The sequence below is a fragment of the Papilio xuthus genome, unplaced genomic scaffold (genome assembly GCF_000836235.2).
Source record: "Papilio xuthus unplaced genomic scaffold, Pxut_1.1 DF827461.1, whole genome shotgun sequence".
NCBI classification, from domain to species: Eukaryota; Metazoa; Arthropoda; class Insecta; order Lepidoptera; family Papilionidae; genus Papilio; species Papilio xuthus.
In genome coordinates this window covers 4,004,864-4,020,608 of record NW_013531188.1, presented here as the reverse complement: position 1 = coordinate 4,020,608, position 15,745 = coordinate 4,004,864, and the positions used below count along the sequence as shown (strand labels likewise).

The window sequence follows — 15,745 nt, the reverse complement described above, 5'->3', positions numbered from 1 at the left end:
TATGCAGTATTAATTAAAAACGTGTGCAAAGAAAAAATAACGCATAAAACCTTGCAGTATTCTGCTCCGAGTATATTCTTCTATTATTGCCCGCACTGTTCACTATTCAATTGAAACTGCATATATATTTGTTTTTAATGTTAGCAATATGCTCACAAATAAAATAAAATATAGGTCAGGTCAAACAGGAGTTTGGTTTTTGAAGTACAACTTTGTATTTTAAGGATTTATTAAATGGTAAACGGACTATAGTTTCTGATATTTTTAAAATTAAAATTCGATGTTTTAACGTATTTTCTAAATATTGTTACATGTTACATTAATAATTTTATTTGTATAAAATATAGCATTTAAAAACTTTGTTCCAAAATGCATCCAATAGATGGCGCTATTTCGTCAATTACAGTCTCAGCTGATTTTATTAAAATTAAGGTTAGGTTTTATTATAAGTATAGAAAAAACACTTTCAGTAAACCTGTGATCAAGTTAATTGTTGGAAATAACCGTACATTTATTAAATATTCCATTAAATAGAGCCATTTGATTAAACCGCAGCCTGTATTTAGCGTTTATATACATTAATATAAATATTATAATCAAAGCCAAACATAGATTATGTTTAATTTTGCATTCGAAACTCGAGTAAAAAACTTTTGAAATGTGTCTCAGTTTCTTCAAGAATAATAAGGAAAGAATAAAAGCTTACCTACTGCCCTATAACCTATAAATACCTTTAAAGAAAAAAAAAAACAATCGCTTGCGTGTTAAAGTTACTTTAAAAATATTGCATTAAAAATGTAACATGTTTGGCCTAATTATTTTAAAAGTTATGACGTAATTTAACCACGACATTGTTATATTGGAACAGAATTTTTTTTTTCAAATAAGGGAGTCAATACATTCCTTTGAAGTAATTTTTCGCATTGTGAATTTTGTCAGTTTGAAGAGAAAGAACCTTTAAAAAATCCTGAGAAAAAACACAATAAACACTTTTAGTTTGTAAAAGAATTCGTACTGCAGTGTATTTAACACAAATAAGCTAATTAATTAATAGAGACAAATATCTATTTCCACTTAGAGATAAGTCAAGATAGCCTCGATTACGGCAGTGGAAATAAAACTCGAGACTCCCTACAATTAGCAAGCGAACACGCTGTATATAAATGAAAACAGGAGGCACTAAGCATCTTTAAATAACATATTGAACATGGCATATTATTTAAGAGATTAGTTCTACTATAATATGCAACGATTTAAATTAATAACCATTAAATCGATTGAAATATAAATTCATTACGAATATCTATCATTCAAATATAACGTATATGGCAATTAGCAAACTGGCATAACGTCAGGGTTACAACAGCTGCGATGTAATGATTCTATAAATTATCTTTAAGTAATATTACATAGGAAACCTACTCTGATTAACATTAGGTTTCCACGGTCAAACCACCCAACAGTGAAAGCTCATAATAATATTTATAACTAGCTGTCGCACGCGACTCCGTCCGCATGGAATTAAAAACAAACTTAATAAGTAGCCATGGAAAATTTTAGCGAGATTCATTGAGCTATTCCTTTCATACATCTAAATATTTGCATTTATAATATTAGAAATTAGTAAATATTGTAGAAAATTTAAGACTACTAAAATTAAAAAGAGGTTAATTGTCTTTTTTTATGAAAAAAAAAGTGCTTAGCTCTCTCAAAAGATAAAATTCCAATGTACTATATAAAGTGTAAACGATGTATGTACAAAATTTAACAACTAACAAAACGAATAGAGGCTTGCAAAATCTCACTTCGCTCGAGAGATTTGACCCAGTAACCGTTACCAAGTGTTTATATTTCGTATTTAATGTTAATAGAACTACAAAATGGACGCATCATTGAAATATCTTTTTTTAAAACCGAGTTTAATAAGGTCACGTCTAACTATCATAAAGAGAAGTGCACTGCCCTATTTCTGAAATGGTTTTTGTAAAATGTAAATATTTAAATAACGTAGCTTACTCTATCTCTTTTTTTATACAAAACGAGCTGTCGCCCGCCAAAAAAAAAAATCTTAGTTAATAGCCTGTGTTCTTCCAGACTATGTTCTGCATGGTCAAATTTCATTATAATCCGTTGAGCCGTTCCGAAGATATCTTCAAACATCCATCCATCCATCTAAACTTTCGCATTTATAATATTATTAAGATAAGATTTCTATTATCTTATAATTGATATAATTTCTGTTCACCTCTCTTTAATTGGTGTTGCGTTTTATCGAAATACTATTATAAAATACTAGCGGTCACCCGCGACTCCGTCTGCGCGGAATTTAAAAACCACGTATGCACAATTTCATCTGGATCAGTTGAGGCGTTCTGGAGATACCTTTAAAACATCCATCCATCTAAAAATTCGCATTTATATTACTTTAAGATTAGTAAGAAGTATAATGTATCAATTTAGTACTGAGGCCAGTTTTTTTTAAAACATTGTACAAATTAAAGTAATTTATTATTTATTTTATGATTACACGATATTGCTGACTGTTGATTGACATGGCGATATGTTATCTATGATCAACTTGCGTGCTCTAGACATAGATTTAAAAAAAAAAGTTATTTTTCTAATCTATACAATATTTGTAATACATTTTTGAGCTAGTGAAACAACGAAAGCTTTGGTTTTTCCGTCAAAGTTAATCTTATATATTAAAATGAGCAATTCTTGTATATATATAATTGGAATCTCGGAATCGACTCCAACGATTTTTATAAAATTTAGTATATAGGGGGTTTCGGGGGCGATAAATCCATCTAGCTAGGAATCATTTTTAGAAAATGTCATTTTATTCGTGTTTTATCGATAATCAACTTAAACATAAACTTAACTGTTTCTATCGGTAAGATCGAAAAATATTATTCATATTTCATCATTTTATTAGTAATTCGTACTTAAATATAATTTCCAAAAAACACAATTAAAAAAAAATACCGAGCAAAGCGCGGTCATCTAGGTACTATTACTTTATATTATAAATGCGAATGTTTAGATGGATGGATGTTTGAAGGTATCTCCAGAATGACTAAACGGATCTGGATGAAATGTGGCATACATAGAACATAGTCTGGAAGAACACATAGGCTACTAATTTTGTTTTTTGTAATTCCGTGCAGACAGAGTCGCTGGCGACGTTTATTTGGTTACACAAAAAGTTCTACAAGTTTTTTTTAGAGTTAATCGTTCTTAAATATCCTTTTTACCGCTTCCGAAAAACAAAAGTAAAAACAATTCGTTAAAAAATTGTTTGGTTCGTGTTTGGGTAGAATAATCACGAAACGGGCAATTATCACGATTTTTGTCGCTTTAATTCTTTTATAATTTAGTACTGCGATAGACTCGGAAATACTTAATTGCTTCATTTGTCTTGTACGAAAATATTTACTTTGGTTATCGACCGATCAACCTATTTTAGTAAAAGGACTTGAGTTGGCACGTTGGATAAAGAAGCATTATTGCTACGACGTGCCAACTTATACACTTGTACTTATTTATTAAGAAAATTGTGCTATTTAAGGGTCGAGGTATGAAAAAAGTTCCAGTATTATAATATGTTTTTCGATAATTTGTAACCATCATAGGATTTCAGTATCTATAAAAGGCTAATCATTTTTATAGTTACTATAAATGAACTTTTCCTATAAAATATTCCTATAATTACGAAAGAAAAGTTAAATACTAATTTCATTATAGTATAAAGTTTTAAATTATTCATTGTTAACGAACCGTTCACTTCGCCATTTGTCTGTTAGAACGAATTGCTCAATACAAGCGTGTCTATATAACTAAATGTGGGCATTTCTAATTCGGTTTGCTAACTCCGATGGGACCCGTTTTAACTAATTTATCTCTTCCTGTTTAATGAACTAGCTTAATTAAATCTTGTATATATCTAAAGGAACATCGAAAGCTTACAAGCAAGAAAACATCATCATCATCAGCTCACTATACATCCCCACCGAGGGGCTCGGAGCCTACCCTAAGTTAAGGGTGATTAGGCCATAGTCAACCACGCTAGCCAAGTGCGGGTTTGTTGACTTCACACATATCTTTGAATTTCTTCTCAGATATGTGTAGGTTGCATTACGATGTTTTCCTTCACCGTAAGAACGTCGGATAAATGTACATATGTAAATCGGAAATCGAAAAACACATACCGCGTACCCGTCTACACTTATTTAACACTCTCCTTGCCAAATAGGATTTTCCCTTTCGCATACTATGTCCATACCAAGCTAATCTTCTAGTTTTCAAATTTTCTACTACTGGTGCTTCTTTCGGACTTTCTCTAAACTTATTTCATATCCTCGCCAAGTAAGATTTATTTTTCATAATATTCATACATTATCGTCTTAAGGTGCCTCTTTGACTAGCAACATCTTACTTATAAATGCGAATGTTTTAATGGATGGATGGATGTTTGAAGGTATCTCGAAAACGGCTCAACGGATCTTGCTGAAATTTGACATAGATGTAGATCATAGTCTGGAAGAAGGCTACTTATTATTTTTTTTTAAATTACATGCGGACGAAGTCACGGGCGATAGCTAGTACATAACAAAGTAAATGAAAACAACACAAAACAAAGATTGCATTTTAACTTTTATACACACAAAAAAGTGTTTAGTAACTTTTGATATAAAAGACGATAAACAAATCGATTTTCTATACACAACGGTGACCTGTTTAACAAAGAGCGGATTTTTGTTTAGTCAGGGGTGAGAAACGAGGTCCTTGAATTTTAATAAATGATATCGTAGCGTGTGTCCTATTTTGTTGAGTATAACGACATTATTATTTATTAAAACGTATTTATTTTAATCGTAAGTAACGGAAATCACAACATTGAAGCTCGAAATAGTCACGAATATCTTTATTTATCGTACATCAAATGTATACCCATTAAATGTCAATTAATTGTTTTGTGACCTAGGGACAAAGTTTTTTTTTTATATCATAAGGTGGCAAACGAGCGAGCGGCCACCTGAAATCGCTGAAATAGCGAAGTGACCGTTGCCCATAGACTTACGCAATTGCATAAGCGATGCCTACCTTTAATCGACGGAGGAGAGGATGCACAGAAAGAAAATATTTTCCCTTTCCATGCATCCTCTCATCCGGAAAGTCTACTTCCACTTCCCATCCTTTGCTTATAAGATAAAGGGTGGGAAGGAAAGGAGGACTAAATAAGGCCTCCGGGACGCACACTCATCAGACAAAACGCGGAATTGCTTCCACTTCACGTCTGTCTTCTGTGTGGACTTTACTTTTGGAAGCTTAGAAAATCAGTGGCGTACCTGTGAAATAAATTCGAACTTACTTAATAATGTCTTACGAATGGTAAATTGATTATAAGTTATTCCCATTTTCCTGTACTATGTTATTACAACTACAATAATGATTTCATAAATTAAAACACTAATGACGTATGATTTAAAAATTACATAGCCGACTCCATACTAAGGTTATTTTAAATTCCGTGAAATTATGTAAATTAGCTTACGTGCAGACGAACATAACACGGGGTCATGCAAGTGCTACTTTGTAAAACAACTAATATTACTATCGCTAAATTTCCACTGTTGTAACACATGTATAACAACAATTGCAAAACAATTCTATTTGAAAAGGCACAGAGAAACACAGTTGAAACTTGCAATATTAATAACAAAATATCAATATAGAGTTAGTAATAATTAGTAGCATATGTGTTCTTCCAGACTACATCTTTGTCAAATCTCAGCGAGACCCATACAGACGTTCAAACAAACATTCATACATCCAACCATTATTATTATACAGCAAGATTTAAGAAGTTTCCTAGATTTTAATAACTATTAAGTAAAGATCTACAACACGAATAAAAACATGGCACTGAAACTTTCAAATAAAGTTAAGTTAAACCGCTCTTTCCACTTTCCTCTCAGTATTTTAAGCAATTTGTATACGAGTGCAAGATGAATCTCGCAGACTCCAAATCCAAGATACACCGCAAGCTCATTACTTTAGTTTCAGTCTTATTACTTCTCTACTTTTACTAACAAATGCCTCTCCGAGTATCAGAATCAAAAAAAGACTGTTGTTGACGACAGAATGTCAAAGCCTTCTGCGATAATTTGTTAATTATTTAAGTTTATCGACTTTGTGTTATTTTATTATACTTCTATGCGTATTTAATATATTTGTACTCTGTATTCGTACCATAACGTACCATTTTATTATCTGTAAACTACTGATTATTACTAAGGTAGATGTAAAAACTATTGGTAACTTTTGAATAAAATAAATAAAGAGGTTGCAAGGTAGTCGGCACACAGATCAGTCGAAATTCAGCCGTCGGACTGCGAACAGTGCGCGCCTATTCAAATCCTGCCTTTTATTTCTCTCCTCATCGCCGCCATCCTCTACAATTTTGGTCGCTTCGAGCCGAATCCTGGATCAGTGGTAACATTCTCGTGGAGCGTACTGTATATTTTCGCGAGGATACGATGGATACGCTGAAGGGTTCACCTAACGTGGCAACAGAGGAGACACCGCGCACAAAGAAATATTCAGCAGCGTATTACGCGCGACGGGAGCAACTGGAGCTGGCAGCAGCACAGGCGAAGGCTGAAATCCGGATGCACCTTGCCAAGCTGGAAGCGGAGTTGGCGCGCTTGATGGCAGAAGAGAAAGTCGATGACGCCCCAGCACATCACCGGTCCGATGGCAGCGAACAGGTGAGGAACAGCGCTAATGAGTGGTTGGAAACCAGCCAAGTGCAGACTTCGGCAGCATTCGAGCCACGAGCTCGGAACCATTCGACGCTCATTAGCACCGATCGGTTACCTCATGAACACGTGGCACAAGAACCAGAGTTGTCACATGAGCAAGAAAACCTGAGTAGCAACACTAGGGAGTGGTTGGAGAACAGCCAAGTTGAGACTTCGGCAGCCTTCGAGCATCAGGCTCGGAACATTCCAACGCTCATTAGCACCGAACCGCTACCCCATGATGACACGTCACAAAATCAAGATCTGACGCACGGACAGAAGGAGACGATGAGTCAGCCCTGCACATCACGAGAGGTCAGTAACCTAACCTGCCTGGCAATCACCCCTGGTACAGACCTACAGAATAACAGCAGCCGTTATAATAAACGGTCAGTTTTTAAAATTGATTACAAAGAACCATTTCAAAAATGGAAGTTAAATAAAGGTGATACAAAAATGGCCGTTATTGAAATATTTTATCGCACGATGTCCCCAAGAATGATGCAGAGCATGATGCGTGCAACACAGCAGCGCGCATGCCAGCGGCCGCGTACGAAGACGCCCAGCCGCAGCCGCCCGCGCCGTCGTGGTTCCCGCCGACGAGCACAGTTGTCAGCACACACGCAGGTCACATTGGACCACATGGCAACGCGTAAGCAACATAATAAAATGTACTATTTAATTTGGTTAAAAGTAATAAGAGTGTCATTACGCTCATTACGCATTTCGTTAATTATTAAAATGTACAAGGCGAACAAAATAAAATTGCGAAAAAATAATTTTGTAAACGTGTTATAGTTTTAATAATTTGCATTTGTATTCGGTTTAATTATTTTTAAGTTTTTTATTTTAACATCTTATTTTCTAAAATGCTAAATTAACCGTTGCTAATTAATTTCAAATGTTTTGGTACATAGTTTTATACTTCATGAACGTAAACATGTATGTTATAGGCAAAGATTGCATTTCTACAAATTGCATTGCATTATGCAAATAATTTGGAACAAAATGTACCTTATGTGTCTTAACATAAACGTTACTGTTAATTAATACTGCGGTCGCACTCACTCTCCAAGTTAATCATTTGTCGCTCACTCGTTCGCTCATTCAATACAATGGCGAGCACATCGATTATGCAAATTCATGTAAACAAGTTATGAAAAAAATCTTATTGTTAAGAATCTATTGGAATGTCATCCTTATGGCACTTTAAGTAAAGCTCATTGTTGTGAGCACGATACTGTAAATTACTATTTTCTTAATGTGTAAGTTTGTAAATTTAACATTTTAACTGAATGTTTTGATGGTGATTTGTTAACTAGAATGTTATCTAACAATTACTTTAGCACATACAGCAGTGGTTATACAGAGAGGTACAGCAGAGAAACGAAAAGCGACGCAGCTGATAAATAAGGTCAGTGTTTCACTTTACTTTGTTGTTTTGATTTTGTTGGTTTTTTCTATTTAATGTTATGCGGTAGTCATGTATTGTACGCATGAACTGAGAGCGACATAAGTGACATGTCGAACCAATTTTTATTTTTTTAATGAATGTTTTATATAATATTTTTCTTTTACTTTGAATCTTAATATTTAGAGAAATTAAATTGATACAAGTCTATCCTAAAGCCGTAAAGATTTTAATCTTACGAGCGACTTATTGTTTATTATTAGTTTATGGATAATTCTCATCTTTGATTAATGTTCTTTCTTAGAATGATTTTACAATGACATAAGCTATGTCAACGAACTGTTTAGTTTTTGCATGATGTTTATTTTTATAACTTAGCATTCGGGATTTCTGGAACTTAAAGTTATTGATGCATTAGAATGCACTTCCGTAGGCCGTAATGTGTTAAAGAATAATTTCTTAAAATGAAATATTTACATATTTGGTTTGGCGACGTCTTTAATTAACTTGATTGAAAATTATTTTCAATTCAATATCTTTGTGATTAATATTTAGCCTTTAATATTTTTGCTGATTAGTTTTATCATTTTAGCTTACAAATTAAGCACATGGACTAGATTCGAATGCCGTAAGATTTAAAGAACATATCTTACGAACAAGTGATTTGCTAGTTTTAGAAATTATTAGAATCATTTGGCGCGAATGGCGCACTTTCGTTGCCCACCCAAATGTCAGATTGATTAGTTAGAAGACGTAAACGTTGATAGTTGATAGGGCGAGCGTTGCGCTGATGCACCGGCACAGTAAAGGATTTTTATTCCTAACGTAACCTTCACGTATTTAATTAATTACATTGTCACCCCTAACTTAGGGTAAGTTCTGAGATCCTCAATGGAGACGAATAGTAAGCTGATAAATTATTTTTTTATTTATTTGTCACTTGATTAGAATAATTGAGATTGCCGACTACAGCTAATTGTTTTGAAGTAATTAAACAAGTTCAGTGAATAGATTACTTTGATATTACCTTGTCATACAGTTTTATTAAACTTGTTTTGTTTGCTTGGGTCATAATCTAAAAAATTAAATTAGACCTACTTCCCGTATACAGATTTGTCTGGAATTTGGTACAGTCCGTTTGTTGTGATAATACATTATTTTGTTTGTTAAATTATTACTTTGAAGTTTAAAACTTTTTGAACAAATTTGTTTTTGTAACAATTTTCAATATTAGTCATGAGTCAACATGGCACTGGTGAGTGCCTGGTCTGCACAAAGATCCTCCTTTACTAGATTTTGTAACACGCTTAGAATTTCCAATGATATTAAATAATACAAATTTTCGGAATTTTGGAATTCTGGAATAAAAGTTTATTTCCAAAAATTATAAAAAGCCTACACAGGTATAAATAGGTTTTAGCGAGTGGTAGGGAAAGTAAAAAGCAACCACAAATTTTTCGTGTTTGACAGTTGATGTGATTTGGAGTAGTAATTCATATTCACTTGCACATTTCTTTCCAGTTCAGTATTTGCCAAGTGTAATATGTAACGGAGCATAGATAACAACAACTGTTAGTTATTTATACCAAATCAGTCGAGATTTGTTTCCGTGCATTTTTCTTAATTTTCATACACTTTATCTCGCTCTTAGTTTATTATTATAAGAACCTTATTTGACATTAATCATGATCCGAAATATAATGTTCAAGGCTAATTAAACTATTTGGTTAACTCAATTTAATTAATAAAATATACTTGCTGTTTTGTTTTGTCTCCGTGTTATACTTTAGTGTTGAAACACCTTATCTAAAATAATTTAGTATCAAACTTAAAGGAGTGAACAAAGATGTTTTTGCAGACCAGTGTAATATTACTTTTATTTTCACTTAAATCAGGTGGTCCTGGTGGAATCATCAACACATAAACGCACTTTTTGCGATGCTTTGTTAGAAGCATATGTAGCTGTTGTGTACTGGCGTTCCAACGTGTTGATGGTAAGGTATTATGTTTGTTTACCACTTCGGTCAGAACCCCAGCAGCACTGTTAGCTGCACTTATGGCGAGCGCACTCCCGACGCTGACGGATGTCAGCACAGCTTGGCGCCCAGGGTTTGCGCTACGCACCTACGACTGACCGAGGTAAATGGGCAAACTAACTAACCTGATCACAATTGAATCCTTTTGTAATTTTATTGTATTTATATTGAAATCATTTAAGCTTTATAAGATAACAGTAGGGAATCTCTGATCGTCTTTAGACATGGCGCAGTGAGTGCGGCACTAGTCGGATTAGGTCTGGCACCTGGTCGCTCGGGTCGCCTGTCTGGATGATAGGTCGATAGCACATTGATGTAGTGCTGACGAGTCAGCACTAGGGGGCGGTGTTGACGACAGAATGTCAAAGCCTTCTGTGATAATTTGTTAATTATTTAAGTTTATCGACTTTGTGTTATTTTATTATACTTCTATGCGTATTTAATATATTTGTACTCTGTATTCGTACCATAACGTACCATTTTATTATCTGTAAACTACTGATTATTACTAAGGTAGATGTAAAAACTATTGGTAACTTTTGAATAAAATAAATAAAGAGGTTGCAAGGTAGTCGGCACACAGATCAGTCGAAATTCAGCCGTCGGACTGCGAACAGTGCGCGCCTATTCAAATCCTGCCTTTTATTTCTCTCCTCATCGCCGCCATCCTCTACAACTGTAATATTTTTTATCTTACTAATATTATAAATGCGAAATGGATGGATGGATGTTTGTTCGAAGGTATCTCTGGAACGGCTGAACGGATCTTGATGAAATTTTGCATATATGTAGAACATAGTCTTGAAGAACACGTAGGCTACTTATAAAGTTTTTTAAGTCCGCGCGGACGGAGTCGCGGGCACAAGCTAGTTTTATATATTATAGATATTGATCTCGGTAACCAACGGTATATGTTTAACAAGGCTAACATTGATAACATCAATATTGTATCATAATGAAAGTAAAATTAAAGATAAATCAAGGGATACGACCCAAATTTGATGGCGACCTACATTCGAGAGAGGCGGAAGCTTCTTTCAGAAATAATGGGACAATAGATTCAATTTGTGCAAGTACGGATCTCTCAAATTCCAGACGAATACTGTACTACATTCTCAAGCATGAAAAACTTATTATCTTTCTTAGCCGACCTCTATTATTCTAGTTTTTAACCTTTCCTAAACCTCCACGAACATTTTAAACCAAGACAAGATAAATTCCTTCAGCCGTTCTCGAGTTTTAGCGAGATTAACAAACAGCAATTGATTTTTATATAGATAGATTTTTTACCATAGAAACTAACGATGTATATAAAATTGCAGATTAATTTATTAACATGAATCTCGTGGGTTTTATTTTGAATTTGATTTACCATTGACCAAGATAAACAGAGCAAGTTGAACAAAACCCTTTAAAATAATTGCATAACGGAACTGTATGGAGAGATAAGATAGTTACGAGTTTCTCATAATTTTATAAAGTTCCTATTATTTCAAGATATAATTTATTCCACAATATTCAACTCTCAGTCATAATTTTATTCACAAAGTTTAAAGTTAGTTTTAGGAGTTAAGCAACACATCTATTAGAGTTATGAATTTTAAGTATTTTCTTACTTAGTATGCAACAATATAGGACAATGTGTTTTATATTAACTTACTCGCTTTTTATTAAAATACTAACTGTTGCCCGCTACTCTTTTCGCGTAGAATTAAAATAAGAATTAGTAGTCTCTTCCAGATTATGTTCTACATCTATGCCAAATTTCAGATAGGTCCGTTGAGCTGTTTTGGAGATGCCGCCTAGCAAACATCCATCCATCATAATGTTATTAATATAAATAGAAAGAATAAGACAGTTTTAATTCACCATATAAGTCACCACAGTACGAAGTTATCGCTAAATATAAAATCTACAAGCTTTTTAAATATTGCAGATGTCTAGCTGACGCTATTTTAGCTATATCAGACCGCTTGGTCTACCACCTTGTACTAAAAAAATATTTAGTCTCAGTATTTTTGCAACATAAAGTTCTCGTTTTAAAATACACACAAAGTTCTCAGCTCTATTTATAAAGTTAAATAGTCCACTCGTTATAAAGCACAGAAAGATTTTGAAATGACGACCAACACAAACGAGTCCGATGGACAAACTTTTGTGGATAAATGTGAAAAGTTGAGAGAAACAGTTAACTAAGCGAAACTGTTGTCTAATGTAAAGGTACTACGTTCCTTCACCACGGGAATTAATGCTCGGATGCTAATTATTATGTTTAAAACAAATATATTTGAATTAAATTTAATGTTTTGCTCAAAAATGACGTTTTTTTTCGGAATTTTTAACCCAAGAGTTGCGAAATGTTGGCATGTACTTGATCATGTGTAAACAATTTTTTAATAGGTTAAATGGTACAATGATATAAAAGACTAGTCTACCGTTTTACAACTTTATATTACTATAATTTTAGTATTATAATTTCTAAAAGAAAGGCTTTAAAAATTATGTCCCTGACAGTTACTTTTTCAGCCTTTTTGTTTCAAGGACAAAACTCTCGGGGGTATCTTATCAGGTTCAACAGAAAACCAGGCAACTTTTAGAGTTCCTAGGACTTTATACATTTTATTCAACTAATTACGACTCTATTATGCTTTTAGTTACTTCTAGCGGAGAATGTTTTCATGTAATACATTACCCTAAACGTAATTTATGAATAATACTCAGCACTTTTTGTAGAACATTTTGTCACAGACTACAAATTAAGGTAAGATAAGGTGGTGTTTAGAAGAATAATGCGGTGGTAACGAGCGATTTTGGCTCAAGTCCAAAAGGCATGGTGCCAAATTTGCCCAACCTGTTGATTAATTGTTATAAACTGACTGCTCAACCGACTAATTGTCAACACCAACATGTTGATAGTACCATCAAGGTTCACATATTGTTCGCTCATCCGAGAAAAGTAATACGCAAAAGTAAAGTTTAATAATTTAGTACATTAAATTAGGATTACTAAGATGCCATCTGGCATAACAATAGATAGTAAATTCGTCAATAGCCTAATGGTTAAGTGTACGGCTTTCCGACAACGAGATCGAGGATTCGAATCCCGCCGTTCGACTATTGTCGTAAACCATGCCCTAACACAATAGAGCTTACTTAGAATGGTTTAAGAAATATTAGTCTATTAACGAATATCTGCTAATATTTAAGGCACATTAAATTGATGCGGCGAAACGTATCCGTGAGAATCTGCAGTTTTTTAAACCCACATGCCGCTAAGCTGAAATATACCGTTTTAATTTCAAAGACACGCGCACGTTGGCCTATACATAAAAAGAATGCAGTTTTTTCTAATAATTAGTTCACTAACCTGGACATGGTACGGGGCTACTTTTTCTTCTCCTTTAATCTCCACGTTGATGTGCAACCTGATGGCTCCTGACACCGCTGACTTGTCCGTTCTCTTCTCCAAGTTGTACCAGACATCCATTTCTCCTGACAGCGTTCGAACCTGGTACATAATTATAACTATTAGATGAAATGCTTTAGTTATTATTTTAGACGTTTAGTTAAATGAAAACATGCTCAATTGAAAGTTAATTATGTAGTTAAATGCAAAGAAACATCTGTTAAGAATGAATATGGGTTTTCTGGAGACGAATGAATATATTAAAGTCTTTTTTCTTGATGTGCAGAAATTTACCTCAATAATCGTCTGACCCAAGAAATCATCAGACTCTCTCGTCAATTTCTGCCGTAGTTTCGATTTCAGATCGTTGTCTTCATCCCATACTCTCACTTTGATGCGATCCGAGGAATTGTGACATTCACTGAAAATTACAATTTCTTAGTAGTTGCAACGATTTAAAGTCTTTTAGCATCTGTATTAATCTTACTAATATTATAAATGTGAATGTTTAGATGTATGGATGGATGGATGTTTGAAGGCATCTCTAGTGCGGCTGTATGGATCTCGCTGAAATTTGGCATAGATGTCGAACATAATCTGGAAGAACTAATAAGTTTTTTCAATTCCACGCGTACGTAGTCTCGACTCTCGACTTTTTGTCTATCATCATTTTTATTTTATTGTATTACATTGTACTATGTACTTACAAATAAAACTTTTCATTCCATACAGGATTCAATTCTTGTGGCATTGTTCGAGTTCTTTTCTTAACTTTGCTGACTTGCACCGTCACATAAGGGTCAGAGGTTCCGCTCTTGTCTTTCGCGATGAGCCCTTGAGCACAAATAACTGCGCAAAGAGGTACACTCAATTAGTATTACGTGTTACAAATTTTAAAAAAAATCATTATAATATAAATATTATAAAAATTGTTATTTATATTAGTCAATATTTTAAATGGGACAAATAATCTACTTTCAACTCTTGCAACTTAGATATAATGGCAGGAAAATAAATTTGATTGAAGCCATTAATTACTTTCATTTGTTTTATAAAAATCATGACTAGTTTAACTTAGATATGGTTATCAGAAATTAGTTTACTTTCATAAATATTAAATATATTGAAATTTCTTCCAAACATTCTATGACCATATATAAATTAAAATATCGTTTTAAATCTTATAAAGCCCAGATATGTTTTTTATGTTATTTAACTTATAAATATTTTTCCAATCAAATATTTTGCAATCATTGATAAAAACCATAGAAGTATTTTCCCAACAAAATTTTAGATTGGAAAGAAAATTAATGTTTCTGATTTCACTCCAACATATTGCAATTGTGTAGATTATCACTGAAATCTAGACAATTGTTAATTATGATAATATTACATAATAATTAAATCTAGATTATACTTACGAACCAGGTCAACCTGTAATACCATCTCGATACTCTGAGATTAGTCTGGGATAAAAGAAGAAGACTCTAGCATCAAATCTACCAAAACTATTAAATAATACCCATATTGAAATTCTCTAACAACTTGATTATAGCGACTACGTAATCGCAACAACTAATGCAAACTTCGACCAAGAAGAAAGTTCCAAAGTAACAAGTGTAAAGTATGCTCGGGTTTTATATCTAATGGCCTCGGAATTTACACGAATCGAAAGTTTCGCAGCGGTCAAACTGGAAAGTATGCAAATAAAATGGGAATTTCCTTATAACTGTGCCGGGGTTTTAAAGTCTTGCATGCTATCGGATTCTAATTCTCAACCATTCTCCTATTGCGAAAGAAAACTAATCGTGTTATTAGGTTGATCATACGTATCACGATCTGGAATTGTAGAATATTACGAATTTTAATTTGCATTTTCTTAACTAAAGATTAAAAATCGTGTGCAGTCAACTTGGGTTTGGAAATTACATGCATATCTGTGTTAATATTATAAAAAATTATAATTGTTTGTGTAACATTATGTAATATTATAATGTGTATTTGCTCAAAGTGTTCATAGAATTTTGTGTGCAAGCAATTTATTTTTTTCGATAATTTTTGTCTTGTGTTAGATTCGTGGAATTTC

The 15,745-nt window shown here is 33.4% G+C and overlaps 1 protein-coding gene across 6 annotated transcripts in view; it reads right to left on the bottom strand.

Annotated features, from left to right (window-relative positions):
• unc-13 (protein unc13 homolog) overlaps positions 1-15,745 on the bottom strand; it is a 174,361-nt gene that overhangs the window by 18,350 nt on the left and 140,266 nt on the right. For all 6 annotated transcript variants that reach the window (XM_013314388.1, XM_013314383.1, XM_013314385.1 and 3 more), the window contains 3 exons: positions 14,367-14,508; positions 13,954-14,080; positions 13,621-13,761 (listed from right to left, as the gene is read on the bottom strand). In XM_013314388.1, the coding sequence (XP_013169842.1) occupies positions 13,621-13,761; positions 13,954-14,080; positions 14,367-14,508 (410 nt within the window). The remainder of the gene's footprint in view (positions 1-13,620; positions 13,762-13,953; positions 14,081-14,366; positions 14,509-15,745) is intronic.